General features: G+C 44.8%; 1 protein-coding gene across 1 annotated transcript in view; it reads left to right on the top strand.

Annotated features, from left to right (window-relative positions):
* The window catches only part of LOC145416755 (uncharacterized), a 44448-nt gene that overhangs the window by 10424 nt on the left and 15877 nt on the right, over positions 1-18147 (top strand). Inside the window, exons 4-16 of the mRNA XM_080285679.1 lie at positions 1151-1282; positions 1580-1693; positions 2381-2552; positions 3160-6922; positions 10888-11016; positions 11502-11695; positions 12613-12679; positions 13734-13895; positions 14715-14866; positions 15456-15601; positions 16137-16239; positions 17153-17292; positions 17629-17802. Of these exons, the coding sequence (XP_080141805.1) occupies positions 1151-1282; positions 1580-1693; positions 2381-2552; positions 3160-6922; positions 10888-11016; positions 11502-11695; positions 12613-12679; positions 13734-13895; positions 14715-14866; positions 15456-15601; positions 16137-16239; positions 17153-17292; positions 17629-17802 (5448 nt within the window). The remainder of the gene's footprint in view (positions 1-1150; positions 1283-1579; positions 1694-2380; positions 2553-3159; positions 6923-10887; positions 11017-11501; positions 11696-12612; positions 12680-13733; positions 13896-14714; positions 14867-15455; positions 15602-16136; positions 16240-17152; positions 17293-17628; positions 17803-18147) is intronic.

Raw genomic sequence — 18147 nt, 5'->3', positions numbered from 1 at the left:
CTCCTTCCCTTCCCTTGCCTTAATTTAACGTCCGTCCCTTCCCTTAATACGAATACATCTCCCCCCAGTCTTACCCTGCCTTCGCTTTCCTTCCCCTCCCTTCCCTCCCATTTTCTTCCTTTACCTTCACCCTCTTCCCTCCCCTCTGTTACCTTACCTATTATCATTTTCATCCATTTCTCCTCCCTGCCCTCCCCTCAACCCTACCTTCCCTTCACTTCCTTTTCCCTTTCCTCACATTTCTTCCTTTCCCTTACCTTACCTTACCCTACCCTACCCTACCCTACCCTACCCAATCCTTAACCTCACTCTCCTCTCCCCCTGCCAGCCCTCAGCTCCCCTTGCCTTTCCTCACCTCCCCTCTTCAATAACCAGCTTACCTCCCCCATATTTCGCATGATTATCAACACTGCTTTACCCACTACCCGGATGTAAGATGTCCGAGTATTATTATTATTATTATTATTAGTAGTAGTAGTAGTAGTAGTAATGGTATGAGGAGGAGGAGGAGTTGTTTCCATACTTTTAGCCCTCAAGTGCGTTTTACCATTTTATTTCCACCTTTGGGGATAGACTGGGATCACTAGATATTCCGTTCCCTGAGGTCCAACAGACCCTTAATATGCCACACCTATCGTCACATTGGTACTAATATCCATCACCCATAATGAGTACATGCTAGAGTTGTCTCATTCAGAGCTGGCGTAATGATAATAACGGGAATATTTTTGTGACTTGTTGTTGTAGCAAAATTCAGATCCCCAAATCGTTTCATACCCCAGCGTTAACTCGATCTCGTGCACCTTAAGACAACAGGTTAAATCTCTCCCTTTGACCATCACTATTAAGTTCTTGTGTGTGCCTTCAGTCAGTATCTTGGCATCCTTTTCATAGCACTTCTTTGTGACTGTAACCATATTCTAGTGTCAGTCTCTTGTTCAGGTCCAGTAACCAAGCTAGAGATAGAAATTGAGACCAAATTAGAGTGAACAGAGTATAGCCCTATATGATTGTGTTATTTTTATGTTATATCTCAGCATTCAAGATAGAGAGATAGCAGATTTGGCCAGATAGGTAGCAGTTTTAGACCAAGTTAAAGTGACCATAATGTTGCAAATTGTTGAGTGTGTTGTTATACGGTGTTGCGCAGGTGTGAACTGTGAGGTGGACGTGAGCGTGTGCAACTCTACGGCAGCGTGGTTGGGTAGCGCGCCCCGGTGTCTCAACAGAGGGGTGTGTGTGGATGGACCTGGTCTCGCGTTCTCGTGCCTCTGTCAGCCAGGTACAGGGGACATGACGCCATATACTCTTTGCAATACATTACTCCCTATTCTCTTTGCTGTAGGAGATTTCATAGTGAGTTTATACGGTCATGGCACCAAATAATTCTCTCTCTCTCTCTCTCTCTCTCTCTCTCTCTCTCTCTCTCTCTCTCGCTTTGCTCTCAGTAACATGTCAGGTATAATCAGTATTTCCTCTTTCTGTCAGTGTATCAAAACAATCGACCATTTTTCTTCTCATTCCCTCTTTCCATTAATGTATCAGAATAATCACACATATATCCTCCTCGTTAAACCAGGGTGGCGTGGCAGGAGGTGTGAGATGGACGAGGATGAGTGTCTGTATACGCCTTGCTTCAACTCCGCCATTTGCATCAACACGCCAGGGAGCTTCGCCTGTGCTTGCCAGTTCGGTAGGTGCTCCATCTCGGAATGATGTCATTTTGTGTGTGTGTGTGTGTGTGTGTGTGTGTGTGTGTGTGTGTGTGTGTGTGTGTGTGATCACTTTTATTAATTAATTATACTGTACTACTCACTAATACGAGTGGCTCATTTAATAGACGATCCACCTCAGATTTTTATTATAGGAAGGCTGGCTATCATCGACTCAGACAGGTACGGTATTATCGTATGAGTGGTACAGCCTGAAAGTAGGAAGTTTAGCCACAACTAAACTGAGTCCAAGTCTAAGATGAGCCACTTTTGTTTGTCCAGCATCTGCGTACCGAAATGACTGATAGATTGACTGTTTAATTGACCCGATACATTTATAAACATCCTCTGCGTCTGAACTGACAGATAAATGAGCCACCTGTAATCATCCTTCTGTTGCCACCTAAATTGACTGAGCCTCTTCAAATCATCCATCTGCGTACCATCTAAAATGAGTGGTAAAGTGACTGAGCCACTTCTGATAATCCATCAGCGTACCAAATGGACAGATAAATTAAGTGGCAAACTGACTGACCTATATCTGTCCATCCACCTGCGTATCACCTGAATTGAATGATAAATTATCTGATAAATGACCGAGCCACTTGAACTGATTGGCTAATTAAGTGACCCACTTCTAATCACCCATCTTCGTACCTCCTCGCCAGGGTTCACGGGCCCCGTCTGTGAGAATACGGTGGTGTTCTGTGAGTCGAGCCCTTGTGAGAACGGTGCTCTGTGTGTCATGGAGGACAGCAACGCCACCTGCTACTGTGTGCCTGACTACCATGGGTCACATTGCCAAGACCAATATAATGACTGTGAGCCTTACGCACCCAGGTTAGTAGGAGAGAGAGAGAGAGAGAGAGAGAGAGTTTCATCGATATACAGAACCCTTTGTTCCTACGTGGTGGTCCGTCCTGAACACTAATACTTACAGCATTTTAGTCACAGAAGTAGGCGAAAAGAATAGCACAGCAGAGAGAGAGAGAGAGAGGTTTTGTAAATCTGTGTGCATGATGAGCTGTAAATTGGAGTGAGGCGGCTTGGCAGAAGAATTAAGTAGGCCACTTCAGTGCTGTGTTAGAAAGGAGGTGAATTTGTAGTGGAAGTGGAGATAAGAGTAACTTAAAAAAAAAGAAAAGAAAAGAAAGAAAAGAAAAAGAGTGGTTAGTGCAATGAAGGCCGTGATACAAAATAGAGAACTGAGTACAGAGGCTGCTAAAAACCTGCTCGATGGCAGATTAATGTATTGGTCTGAGACTTTAGTGTAGAATGAGGGTCTGAAAAGTCAGGAGTGAGAGCAGTGGAAATGGAACTGTTACAAAATACATGCTGAATAGGTTAAGTTAGGATGAGAAATTAAAATTGATGATGATCATCATCATCATTGTGGTGTTAATGGTAATGGTTTTTATGTCGATTTTGGTATCCCTCCCTCTTCCAGGTGTATGAATGGCGGGGTGTGTGTGGATGGAGTGGATAGCTACAAGTGCCTCTGCCCTCCCACCACGTCAGGTGAGCTGTGCCAGTGTGTCACTAGCAGTCGTGGGGGAAAGGTTTGTCGTCCCCTCCCCTACTGGTTCAGACACAAGCCCTACCAGCCTGTCCTCCCGCCAGGGAGAGGGCCATTCCTTCCTCCGACTGAGATTGCTGTGACGGACATCACACCTTCAGACATCCCTCGTACGGATGTCCCTCTGACCGATATCCCTCCAGTGGGTATATCTCCCTCACCTACTGGTGTCATATTTACAGTTATAGTTGATACCTCCACCTTTGATGTGTTCCCAAGTGACGTTCTGACCCCGAGTGTGGGCTTGCCAACTGCCACCACCACGGACGTCCTCCTCACCCCAACTGCTGTGATCAGTGCCAAAATACGACCCACTGCCACCATTACCTCAGTGCCTTATCCTACCAGTGTGTTTTTTGAGTCGCCAACCACAACCATCGCCCCATCTGTAGAAACAAGTGACTTCCTTCCCATCCAGCCAACACCAGTGCTTCCAGCCCCTCCTTCCTCGCCCTTCCTGACCTCAGAGGCGATATACCTTACACCCGTGTTCACGTCTGAGATATTCGTCACCCCAACATTACCACTAGAAAGCCCATATGTCATCACCCCCTCACCAGAAATCATCTCTCCATCACTTGTGCCAGAGCTCGTAAGTACCGAAACACTTCCAGTAGCTCCCACTACCACCCCTGTGCTCATTAGTTCGCTTCAGCCTACTGCCACTACCACCCCAGGCCTCATAGTTGCTACCTCGACTCCGTCCCCGCCAGAGAATGACACGGCAGGGCACGAAATTTTAGCTAGTCTGCCCCCAACCCCCGCCATTCCGCCTTCCAGCTCAGCTACAGATACCACAGAAAGCGACCTAGACTACACAGGTGAACCACAGACGCCAACAGATGCCCCAGAGGTTAGCACCTCCATATCTGCCTTTACGACAGGGACCTCAGTTTCCACTGTCCCCCGAGAGGTCACAACCAGCCCATCAACAGAAACCACATTAGAAACTCCCACAGACTTGCCGAGTAGCCCAGAAACCACAACATTGTTAATAAAAACTACTTATCCGACACAAGATTATGTAAATATTACATACACCACGACGCCTGATGAGCTGGAGACTGATTCTACTGCTTTTGAGGACAAAGCGAGTACTATTGGAGCAAAAGTTACCCCAGAAACCACAGACCACACCCTGGAAGGTGTACTTACGACCATATTACAAGGAGAATTAACCACCACTGCCACAGACCTGACGGAAGGAGTTACAGGGACAACACGAGAGTTTGCACAGACCACCACTGCAGCCACAGAAGAATACAGGGAACCAAAGGAATGGCCAACCGGTAGAGCCCTGACCACACCAAAATATCCCACAGAGACAGCCGAGTCTGTGACAGAGACTGATGATAGAGTGACGGGACAGACAAGTAAGATGTCCACCCCATTGCCTCCCACATCCACACCTCTAACTTCAACATCTGCTGTGCCTTCCGTATCCACTCCTACTCCAGTCACTGCTCCTGAGTTGACAACATCAGTTCTCTCTACATCCACACTTGGTCTTCCTACTGCGGACGTTGAAACTGGAACCTACATTGTTTCGTCCACTTTAGCTGATCTTACCACAGACGCCACATTCCCTTATGCTACTGATGTGCCAAGTATCGACACAACACCTTCCGCCACAGCCACAAGTTATGATGTCACCGTGACCCAAACACCCTCTCCTGAGACCTCTACGGTGGTTGCATTTACCCCGGACACCACACATGTGCAGACAGCCACCACCCCAGCAAAACCAGACGACCAGACAACCACCACACCAGCAAAACTAGATGACCAGACAACCACCACCCCAGCAAAACCAGACGACCAGACAACCACCACACCAGCAAAACCAGACGACCAGACAGCCACCACACCAGCAAAACCAGATGACCAGACAGCCACCACCCCAGCAAAACCAGACGACCAGACAACCACCACACCAGCAAAACCAGACGACCAGACAGCCACCACACTAGCAAAACCAGATGACCAGACAGCCACCACCCCAGCAAAACCAGACGACCAGACAACCATCACACCAGCAAAACTAGATGACCAGACAACCACCACACCAGCAAAACCAGACGACCAGACAGCCACCACACCAGCAAAACCAGATGACCAGACAACTACATCAGCAAAACCAGATGACCAGACAACAACCACACCAGCAAAACCAGATGACCAGACAACAACCACACCAGCAAAACCAGATGACCAGACAACCACACACATGCAGTCAGCCACCACACCAGGAAAACCAACCGAACATACAACCACAGACCTACAGACAGCCACCACACCAGCAAAACCAGATGATCAGACAACGCCAGACTCACAGACAACCTCCACAGCAGGAAAACCAATTGAACAAACAACCACAGACATAGAGACAACCACCACACCAGGAAAACCAATTGAACAAACAACCACAGACATAGAGACAACCACCACACCAGGAAAGCCAATTGAACAAACAACCACAGACATAGAGACAACCACCACACCAGGAAAACCAATTGAACAAACAACCACAGACATAGAGACAACCACCACACCAGGAAAACCAATTGAACAAACAACCACAGACATAGAAACAACCACTACACCAGGAAAACCAGTTGAACAAACAACCACAGACATAGAGACAACCACCACACCAGGAAAACCAGTTGAACAAATAACCACCATTCCAGGAAAACCAGATGAACAGATAACCACAGATGTTACCAGGCCAGAGTATTTCACCTCGGAAATACCACCTACTGCGGACTTTATAACAGAGACATCGCTTCCTGAAATTTCAACAGATATAGTAGTGACAACAATCATAGGGGAAGAGCCAACAACTGATAGCCCTGGAACGACTGATTTTCTTCCCGCGGTCACGACAGATAGTTATGAGGTCTTTGAAAATGCCACAACGACAACAACAGCGACCGATGACCAGCTTCTTCCAACTTCTGCTTCTACCACCCCAGCCACAGCCGCCACAGCCACAGCTATAGACTTCACTGCTTCAACCCCTCCTTCTCCCTCTTTTCTCCTCAGTAGCCTCACCCCAGCTCCCCTACCCACTACATTCCAGGTACCCACAGAAGGGGACCTAACGCCAAGTGCCACTGTTCTGCCTGACTACGTTACAACCCGCCTGCTGCCTGACCTCACACCTGTCGTCACCACCCCTCCCACCCTCACACCTGCCCCTCCCACTTCCCCTGTTCCTACTGACATATATCCCTTTCCTCCCATCACTCTTCCTTCTCCCACTCCATACACCTACACACCTGTCACTGAACGTACACCTGTCCCCACGTTAGTACCTGTCACCCCTCGCCCTCCCACAGCAATACCTGATGCCTCTCCCACAGTGACCCCTGATATCTACACTCTTCCCACTGACATTACAACCATTCCCACCTTAATACCCGATACCTTAACCTCCCCCACGGTAATCCCCACCACTCCCACCCCTCCCACAACCACTGCCCCCGCCCTTACCACTGAGCCTACCACTACCCCCACTAAAACTACACCCCCAGTAACCACTCCCATTACCCCTGTCACTTCTCCTGCCCCTCCTACACTCCCACCCACCACCATTCCACCCACAGAGCCCCCTACCCCAGCCACGCCTACAGTTTCTCCCACCACAACTATACCCCCGACCCCCGTCTCTCCCATCCCTCCTACCCCCTCTGTCACCCCTCCCACCCCTCCTACCCCCTCCGTCGCCCCTCCCACCCCCCCCGAAGTGCCCCCCACCCCAGAACCCCCCCAGAAAGACGGCGTGCCAGTACCGTGTGGGGACAAGGAATGCTTCAATGGAGGAACTTGCTTCGACAGGAATGGGACTTATATGGTGAGTTGTTTATTTTTACTTTTTTGTATTTTTCTACTTTATTGTCTTCATCCCCATCACTTACAGCATCAGTAGTTGTTATCATCATTAAACAAATATCCATCACCCTCTCTCCAGGATGTATCATTACCGCCATATTGCATTATCATCATTATCACCATCGCTGTCATTTTTGTCATCACTTTCGTCAACGTTCTCTTGCATCTCCACCGAGCATTTTTTTTTTTTTTTGCGTAAAGATGCTTAAAAGAAATTTCCTTTTTTTTTTTTTTTTTTTTTCCCACGTAGCCTGTGGTTTTTTTTCGTGCACCTCTTACTCCGCTTATCCTCTGCCTATCATTTCTTTATTATGCCCTTCTCCCAAACATTGACCCTAAACCTCAACATGCATAGATTAGGGTGAATAATATAGAATTGGTTGTTTAAGTTCGTTTAGATATATTTCAGATTTTAAAAGGAGGAAGGAAAAATAAAACTAACCACATACTCCATGCGTGTCGTAAGCGATATGGGAGTGGGGAGCGAGACAAAAATAGATAATACGGCATTGCATCCTAAGACATAATAGGTCTCTTAGTTTTGTGCTTTTTATTTCATGACACTTCACCTCATCTACCCCGTTTTAGTGGAAAGTAAAGATGATGATGATGATATAATTAAGAAAGATGACACTAGACTAGGTTAGTGTGTAGGTTCAATATTCCGTTTAAGGTCCCACTGCAAGACCAGACCTTCTCAGAGGGAGTAGTAACCAGAATTAACTTTCTTCGTGATTACAAATTTCGAATGGAGAAGGGGTGTTCGTAGTGAGAGATGCAAGTGGTAATTGCTATATTTTAGTGGGTGTGCCTGTATGTGTCAGAGTTTGTGTATGTGTTAGGTATGAACAAACAGGGTGCGAATATATGAAAGGACACACTACCAGCACCAACTTCAGATGTCCCTCAGATCAGGTTAGGATGCCTGTATGCGTGTAACGCTAGCCGGAAACACCAATACGTTGAGGGAGATATATATTTTTTTATCTAATGAATTGCGTCACCTGTAGAATATATATCGAGTTGCATTGTGTGTTGAGAGGCAGGGTTCTTTGTTTCACACATGTAAGTCTGTATTATCAACAACATTATGTTGTATTATGACATTATGAAGATAAAGACAACGCGATTTAACTGGTGACTCATATTAGACGAATCTATTGTCAGGACGAATTCTTGGAAATTACACGACACTCACTAGCCAATAAATCAATAAGAAAAATCGTCCTCTTACCTCTAGTACGTTTTAAAACCAGTAGATGAATTCCATTCCAAATTAAACCAGAGATGCCTACATGAGCTGTTTGATGGTGCAGTGATTCAGAAAGAGTAGAATTCAGACTTCCATACAGTATCATGATTCAGTAGGCTGTATCCAGCCAGAAAAATTTTCAGTTACACAAAATAACTAAATAGATGAGTAAATAAATAAATAAATGGGTGCACATAACATAAGCCTTGTTTACGATTTCCAAGGCTATCAGAATGTCACATGAAAATAAATACTTGTGGTTATGGTTTAACTGCGAAAGTGGAGAATGATGAGTCTTATACCTAGCAGTGTTGCACGTAAGCAGTACAACCTTAATTAATTGAAAAGTACTTACAGCCATGAAAATAAGAGGGAAAAATGCCACGCGCAGAGGTCCACGTGGCAACTATAAATCCATGATGACTTTTTCAACTTTTGTCCGATGCAAGTAGCTGTTTAATTGCCTGAAGCATTTTCATAGGCCCGTATTCTCGAACGGTTAAGAAGTCACTCTAACACTTCTTCCTTAACTAATTATTTTTGGATATGCCAGGGTAATATCGTTTTGTGTGTTATGTATGTAAAGTGAGGCAATATCAGAAGGACTGATGTAATAGACAGTAGTGAGACGATATCAGAGAGACTGACATAACAGACAGTAGTGAGGTGATATTAGAAGGACTGACATAACAGACAGGAGGACAGTTCGCTGAGGAAGAAGCATTGGAGTGCTTCCTTAACTGACGAGAATACAGGCCCAAATCTTCTCGACGATTTCCACTTATTCATGCAAAGAATATTATGTAGTGGTTGTTGTAGCTGAAGTTCATCTGAATGTGTAGCCTAACCAGTAGACTCCAGCAGGTTCAAGTTCCTCTTCTCCAGCAGTCCACCGACCTCCTCTGATCGATGAGAGTTGAGGGATGTTAATAATTGGGCTGGAGAGGTACTTGTTTATATTGGTGCCACCACATGAAGGCGTCCCTCTCCAGCACCAGAATATCATGTAAAAAACGCCGTCGTATGTAAAGGCGCTAATAAATGTTGGAAATAAATGTGTGAAATTGCAAGACGAAATGACCGAAGACGCATCCATTGCTCACGTCAACCCAATGGCATACTTATTTTGTTCCTGCCATCTCCAGACGATTTAATTCAACTTAGGATGGATCTCTAGTCTTGAAAGGGTCAGTGAAGGCTGTACTAACCCCTCCAATTCGTTAAGCTGCCATGAAGCTGAAGAAAATCGTCCGAAGATGGCAAAATTTAAATCAAAAATGCCTGAATGGAAGGGGTTAACGTGACAATCGACGGAATTACTCTTTCCCGCAGGTGATAATGAGGCGACTTAGTCCCATTACTATGATGGTTAACATAATGATGATGATAATGATAGGGAGGAGGAGGAGGAGATGATGATGATGATGGTGAGGAGATGTTGATAGTTTTGATGATGGTAAGGAGGAGGAAGATGCTAATATTTACGGTGATGATGAAAGTGATAATGATATTACAATGATAATGATGACGACAGTGATAATGATGAAGATATAATGATGAAAAGGGAGGTCAATAATATGGACAAGGCCGTCACCAAATCGATAATGGCGGGGGATGAGTGTATTGACTTATTTAGCAGCTTCACATGAACAGTTGGCCCAAAGGTTATCAGGCTATTGGATCAGCCTTATTGATTGTGGACAGCTGTGTGTGTGTGTGTGTGTGAGAGAGAGAGAGAGAGAGAGAGAGACTGTGTGTGTGTGTGTGTGTGTGTGTGTGTGTGTGTGTGTGTGTGTGTGTGTGTGTGTGTGAGAGAGAGAGAGAGAGAGTGTGAGAGACTGTGTGTGTGTGTGTGTGTGTGTGTGTGTGTGTGTGTGTGTGTGTGTATGTGATAGAGAGAGAGAGAGAGAGAGAGACTGTGTGTGTGTGTGTGTGTGTGTGTGTGTGTGTGTGTGATCTAAAGCAAAAATATCACTACCGATATTGACAATACGAACTCTGGCCACGAAAATAAAACGAAATCTGGTGTAGGGAGGGGGAAAGGGAGAGTAGTACAAATGCTAAATTGATTGTACTTTTGAATACTAATATGTCTGTTGTACGTTATCTTGTGTCCTTATCAAGACATGCGTAATTGATGAGAGAGAGAGAGAGAGAAAAGTTTTATTTGCATGTGACTGCAATCTTCCCCACAGGCTGATAATAATGAGACCAGACCACGTAATAAGAAATGCTGCGTGTGTTTATTTATGTAACTGTGTTTAACTCAGTAATCTACTAACTGTCTGATAATATTTAGGCTGGCCCACTGATCTGTAAGGTGTGTTGATCTTTAAAACTGTGTGTAACTCTGTAACTTCCCTCAGCCCGATATTATTTGGGATGGACTGCTGAGTAATGGCTATACGTTATGTGTATCTATGTACAGTAATTGTCACTTTCCCCTTCCCCAGTGCCTGTGTCCCTTCAATTACCGTGGTGAGTCCTGCCAGCTGTACTTCTACGTCAACAAGCCACTATTCTCAGGGGCATCCTTTCTTGGCCTTGATGTGGGTGTCCTATCATTGCGGCGTGGGGTGCAGGTGAGTTGGGGGTGGGGACTGGGGATTATTTGAGCAAATTGTCTTGATGGCATAAGAACAACGATGATTGCCCTTGGAGAAATGGCGGGAAAGTTGATAGAGGAGGAAGGTACGGGAGGGGGGAGGAACTGGGAAGTGGTTGGAGGGAGAGCAAGGAGAAATGAATGGAAGCGGTTGGAGGGAGAGCAAGGAGAAATGAACGAGAGTGGTTAGGCAGTGAGATGTGAAACGAGGAACAATTACTGAGTGGCAGAACGAAAACTAATCTATAAAATCCCATCTGCTTCCCCTCTGTATCTGTATCTAGTTCATGACCCAAGGTTTTGAGGAAAAGAGATTGGTTGGAGAGGGAGGAAAGAGAAATGACAGAGTGAATTAATTGGTGATGGATTACTTACACAGAGAGTATGCAACAAGATGAGAATGAGCACAACTTACACACTAAAAGAATGAAAACTGGACTCATATCCTTTTCCCTTCTTCAGATTTACATCCAGTTCACATCCCAAGACCCTAATGGGCTGGTGGTGTACAGCGAGGGTCCAGGTAAGACGTACTTCATGCTTCTGCTCAGGAACTCAGTATTGCAGTTTGCCTTCTCCTGTGGCCTACAGACGGTGGCCATCCTACAGGGCAATGACAAGCTGGCAAGGGACTGTCTCACTGATGTCTCACTCAGGTAGGCTGGCAGGGGTGTGGTGGGGAAGGGAGGGGGTCTGTTAGGCCAGGAAGAGGATGTGGTAGAATTGGGAGGAGGTGTGGTAGGGTGAGAAGGGGATGTGGTAGGGTGGGACCAGGAAAGGGTGCAGTAGGATGGAATGGGTTGTGGTGGGGCAAGGGGGAGGTGTGGTAGAGTGAGAAGAAAATATGGTATGGTGGGGAGGGGATGTGATAGGGTGGGGTAGGGTCATTGAAGGGTGGGAAGGGAGTGCAGTAGGGTGAAGTGGTATTGTAGGGTAAAAGGGGTATGGTAGGATGGGGAGGGGTATAGGTATGGAAGGGTTTTGACAGGGTAAGGAGGGGATGGGGAAGTTCAGGAGGAGGTGTGATAAGGTGAGGAGATGGAGTGGTAGTTACACAAAGGATATGATAGGTGTAGGAGGATGGGGAGAAAGATTGGTAGGGTGGGGAGTGGTTGTGGTGGGGTGAAGAGGGATAAAATAGCTGTGGTAGAGTGGGTAAAGGGTGTGGAAGAATTGTGGTAGGTGAGGTAGGATGGGGAATGATGGGAAGGAGTAGGGAGAAGGATAGGAGAAGCAGGGAGAGGTTTTTGCCAGGCCTAAATTAGGAAGCATGGAAGGGAAAGAGAAATAGGTTTTGTTTTTGCTTGGTTTTTGTTTTCAGATACAATTTGTGATGTCAAGGACTTTTAGCTTGGTTGTAGTAGTAGTTATTGTTTGCCCCTCTCTCTCTCTCTCTCTCTCTCTCTCTCTCTCTCTGGTTATGTATATAGATAAGTTGACAGATAGATGATAGATGTAATACAGTGAATGTGTATGTTTGTATTTATGTAATACATACATACATAGGCTGTGCACACATATTACAACCCCTCTCCCCTCCTTCCCACACTAACCCCCTGGTCTCCTCCTACAGGATGTGGTGGACCCCCTACTACCCTGAGGTTCCCTGGGGACCCGGCATGTGCAGCGCATCCATGCAGGTCAGAGGGGAAGGGGAGGAGGAGGGAGGGTTATAAATATGATTGATTAGGTGGATTTATGAGTGATCAGGAAATTAAGGAAGATGAAGAGTGAAGGATGTATGATGTATGAGAAAGAAGGGGTAAGGGAAATGAAATACGAGACGTGAAGAATGAGGGAGGTGTGTGGGGTGACATATGAGGGTTGAGGGCTGAGGGAAGTGAAATTTGAGAGATGAAGAGTGAAGTAGATGTGAGAGGTGAAGGATGAGGATGGTATGGTAAAAAAGAGTTGAGGATAGCTGTGGTGTGGTTGGTGAGGGATTAACTTCCAGTACATTTTATATATATATATATATATATGATCATGATACCCTGTAATTTATGCAGTGTAAGGAGACTTCTTTTAGTTTAGATAGTCTTCAGTAACCTCTTTGCAGTGATGCCTTTTTTTTAGTTTAATCTTACAAATACCAAGTGATATTATCCATCTTAGGAAAGACATCATAGTGAAGGGGTTCAAGAGTGCGAGAAAGAGGGAAGGAATGTTATGTATGAAAGGCATGGGGAGAGAGGAGATTGGGAGGTGTGGGGAGAGGACTTGGGTGAGGTGAGAGAGATAAGAAATGTTTGATTTGGTGTACTAGAGAGGGATGAAAATGTGAAAGAAAGATGTTTTAATGGGTGAAGAAAGAGTTCAGGTGATGTGCATGGAGTGTGAGATGTGAGACTTGATGAAGGACAGGTGAGCAGAAGCATGGGGGAATGAAGTGTTAGGAAGTGAGAAGAGTGAAGGTGTGACAGAGGTGTGAGAAATTTGAAGGGAAGAGTAGAGAGAGTGTAAAGAGTGAAGTAGAGAAGTGAGAAGGTGGGAGAGAGAAGAAGGTGTGAAGAAAGCATGAGGCAGCGTGACAGGAGTAAAGGGTGGGGGTAGGGGTGGTGAGAGGTGAGGAGTAAGAGGGATGAGAATATTAAAAGTTCATTTGATGTATGAGGGAAATGTAATGAATGCTTGGGTGTGAGGGGAGAGGAAGAGTCGTAAGGGTGTGGGAGGTGATAATATATATTCCCCCAGGTGAATGGTACAGCCCCAGTGTACAGTGAACAGCGTGCATGGAGCCCCCAGGTACGGCTAGGAGTGCTGTATCTGGGGGGACTTCCTAGGGACTACTCCTTCCCCTTTGTGGTCAAGGCAGGGCTGCGACCTAGACTCAAGGGCTGCATCTCTATCCTTGAGGTAGGCTTCATAATACAGTACTGTAATTGCCAATACCCAGATAACCATATATTGTGCTTTTTCTCCTCACCAGATTCATTAAAGGAAAGTTGTGCGATCAAAAAATCAACAACTATTCAGTCACTCACATTTAATGTGTCATCCCTACCAAAATATCTAAAAATAACCTCTATAGCTTACAATCAGAACTCTTTGCAAGGATGTATCTCCTTTGCAGACATTCCTTTCTAAACATATACAGTATTATGACTGTGCATATGGAATTTTATGTTTGTAGTGCTTTCTGTAAGTGTGATTGCTAATGCTTTTACACAGATCTCTTTGACACCTTGGCTGTGAATTGCTTTCTTCACTGTTGCAGTTGTAACTGAATTAAGTGCATTTTATTCCTGTCATTAACTCTTTCAGCTTGGGGATGTCATTTTTATTTTTGTTCTGATTAACTGACAATTAAGTCAGCTAGGGAATGATTATCTCCAGCTCAGGAGCTAATAGTTCTGTACTGGCAGATTTCATGAATTCTTGTGTCTTCTCAGTTATACAGCTAATTACAATACTGTACTGTACTTGAAATTTGGCATCTTGGTTGATATGCATCTAGAATAGAAGCATTTTGATGTCTAAGGGCTGTCATTGATGATTTCACTTTACAAAAAGAAGACTTAGTGGCTGGTCATTTTTAGAAATTTAGTGTAACCCTTCTTGTGAATCATTATGGGAGATGCCTTTATCCAAACATAATCAAATATCTAAGCAGCTTTCCTGATTTTTATAACAGCTGTCCCTCTGTATAGATATCCTCGACTCTAACATCCGCAGGTGAATGGGCGTGAGGTGGACATGTGGACAAGTGGTGTGTCTGGGGAGGGTGTGGGGGAGTGTGGGACTGCTCCCTGCCCCCCACGCTCCTGTCTCAATGGAGGATCCTGTGTCCCTGGCCCATCCATCTGGTCCTGCCTCTGTCCCCCTGGGTAGGTTGGCAGTGTGGGTGGGGTGAGAGATTCCTAATCTCTTCAGTCCAGTGATGTTTGCGTGTGTGTGTGTGTGTGTGTGTGTGTGTTTAGCTTATTTTTCCTTCTTCCAGTCATTTTCATTCAGCCTAGGATAGGCTTTTTGAACAGGAGGGGTTAGATATAGCCTTACCTATGCCATTCCCTGCTGGAGTTAAATAAACTTGTCAAATAAAATCAAGTGCTGGTGGCATGGTTGGAATGATAGATACATTATTACAGTATAGTGAAGAGGTCCACTGATATAATAATGTGCATAGAATCTTCTTTGTTCAGTTGGGAACATTGCAGACTAGCATCTTGCAAGGCTGGGTCTAGGTTCTTTCCCTTCTTTACACTGAGGGTTGAAGTAAAAGACCTAGTGTAAAACTGAAAGAAGAAGAGGGAGGTTGAAGCAAGAGTAGAAAAAGAAGAAGGTGTGTGTATCTGTGTGTTTCATGGTTTCTGCTTATACGTGCATCAACTCCCTCTCATTACCAACACTTCATACCTAACCCAATCCAGTCTAGCTGAACCTAACCTAACCTGATCGGTTATCCCTCTCCTCCAGATACCAGGGTGAACTGTGTGAGGTGTCTGCCTGTGAGGGTGGTGGGCATGGTCCGTGCCAGAGTGGGCAATGTATACTGACTTCTCACCGTCCATACCCACTCTGTCTCTGTCCCGCCCACAAACATGGTCTCTACTGTGAATTGGGTAAGGAGCATCAGGAAAGATAGGAGAATTGTGTAGTTCATTTTTTCTCCTAATTTTGTATTTTTCTCTTTCCTTGTTTTGAGACAGGAGAGTTGTGTGGTCTGTTTCTGACCATGCTGTTCATGGTTCTCTCACTTTCATACTTTCTCTCCTGTTTCTGAATCCTGCTAACCCCATCCTAAAGTTGGAAAAAGGGTCAGGGTGTTGAATGATGCTGGTAATGACTGATAACTTTTTGTATAAACAATTTTTGCAATTGTAGATGCTCCTTGGTATTATATTCAGACTTCCATGGAGAGTTTTATCAATAGAGGAATTACAGCAGTCAAAAGAGTTACCCTTTCACAGGTAATGATGCCCCTTGGTCTTTTGGTTAGGCTAACAACAATATATGTGTTTGTATGTATTGTTATGTGTCTAAGTATATTAATTTTGGATGTGTGTGTGTGTGTGTGTGTGTGTGTGTGTGTGTGTGTGTGTGTGTGTGTGTGTGTGTGTGAATGAAAGTAACTTAGAAGTCTATACACTCCCACAGAGCGTATGGTGGAGCGCCCCTCATATTCCGGCAGTGTGGAGGGCTACACCTCCCATTCTGTCTATAGGATGGACCCTTATGTTACACACTCACTGGCTTTCAGGTCAGCACCTTACTCACATATAGCAAGGGTTACGTTGGAGTAGGCTATGTTAAATTAGACATGGTTGGGTTAGGAGTAGTTTGGATTAGATAGCTTGGGTTATGTTAGATCAGGTGTTAAGCTAGATTAGATTAGGCTCAGTTGGGTTGGGTTGAATAAGATTAGACTTCATTAAATTCATTTATAATAGGTTATCAATTTTGGTTAACATAAATTAGGTTGGGTTTAGTTGTTATATTAAGCTGGGTTAGGTTAAATATGGTTTGGTTAGTTTGATTTAAATGCAACTCACAACTTATCAATAACAGTTTCCACTTACTATGAACTGTTAGCAACTACTAACCATTCCAACCACCCACTAATTATTCAAAGCACAATATAATGTCAGCCTGCCACTAACTCTAAACTACTGTTTCAGCAGACCACAAACTTATTGCCATTATACAGTAGTTGGTGTATTTTCACCTGATAAAACTAAACCACACCCTCAGTTTGAGTACTGAGTCATGGTTGTATTAATCTTGATGACCCAAAGTTGTGAAGTAGAATGTATTTTGTTTGGTTACTAGTCAGACCAACCCTACAATTTGACTACCCATGGCCATCAACATAGCTGAAAGAGTAGGGGTCTTCATATGGGTAAAACAAACACTCTGTAATCATGAAGAAATGCTTTAGAGAGGGTGTAGAGTTGTTTTATGGCCTTATTCTGCTGCTGAACTGTAACCAGAACTTAAGAAAGGTACTGTCAGGAAGTATTATGGGGAAGGGGGTAGAGCCATATTATTGCCTTATTCTGTCATTAATTAATGGGAAATATTTGCAGACTGTTAGGTCAGCAGACTGTACTAACTCTTTCAACAAACTGCATACAGTACCACTTTCTCTCCACACAACTTCTTACCTTCCCCAGCCTGCACTTCACGACTGGTGCACTGGAGCAGGTGAGCCTCCTGGCCTACTTGGGGAACAGTGTGAGGTCCACTACAAGGGATTTCTTTGCCCTCAGTCTCGTCAGGGGATACCTCATGCTCACCTGGGACCTAGGTGCTGGTGGGTAGCTGTGGGATATATTTTTCGGCCTGGACTTGCAATGTATCGTCAACCCCTCTCACAACTCAGACGTTTATTGACTGGAAGAATTAGTGGCATGTGAGCTTTTTGTAGATTCACCAATTTACCATCTCCCACTTATAACTCAGGAAATGAAGGTTGTGAGGATCCTGTCCTCAACTTTTAAACCCATAGCAGTTTTCAACTTTTCTTCTTGTGCAGTCAGCAGGGATAAATCTGCCTTATTAACCAACTACCTGAAACAATCATAATCCCTCTTTATAGTACAGTAATATAAGTTCTCTGTCCCCTCACACTGCCTTCTGTACCCCCTAGGTCCTCGGCGAGTGATCACTCCCCACCCCTTGGACCCCCGCCTGCACACCCACACTGTGCGGGCAGGGAGGGTGGGACGGGTGGGGTGGTTGGTGGCGGACACTCAGACCAATACATCTGCACGCTCTCCGGGTTTCCTCTCGTCTCTCAACACCAATAACCTCCTTTATGTTGGTAGGTGGGGATGATGCAGAAAAAAGGAAGGGTGATGCAGGGGGGGGGGGGAAAGAAAGGGTACTATGTAGGAAGAAGAGATTTTATAGAAAGGAAAAAGTGCAGAAATGAGAGAAGAGAAATAAATATACTGAGGGAACGGGGATAGGAAGATGAAAGAACTGTATATTCTGTAGAAACATAGGAATGAGATTAAGCATATTGAAAAAATTTAGAAAGAAAGTAGTGGACAATATAGAAAGAACAAAGTGGATATAGTGTAGGAAAAGTGCTGGGAAGGAATATAGAATGAAGATACAAGGGCATAGAAAGAAATCAGGAGGATGTAGAAAGAATAGTAGAGAA

Source organism: Coenobita brevimanus, chromosome 107 (assembly GCF_032717465.1).
Source record: "Coenobita brevimanus isolate Jiangsu-jjx chromosome 107, ASM3271746v2, whole genome shotgun sequence".
Lineage (NCBI taxonomy): Eukaryota > Metazoa > Arthropoda > Malacostraca > Decapoda > Coenobitidae > Coenobita > Coenobita brevimanus.
The sequence above is the reverse complement of the archived record's forward strand: the minus strand, read 5'-3'. Positions and strand labels throughout refer to the sequence as shown.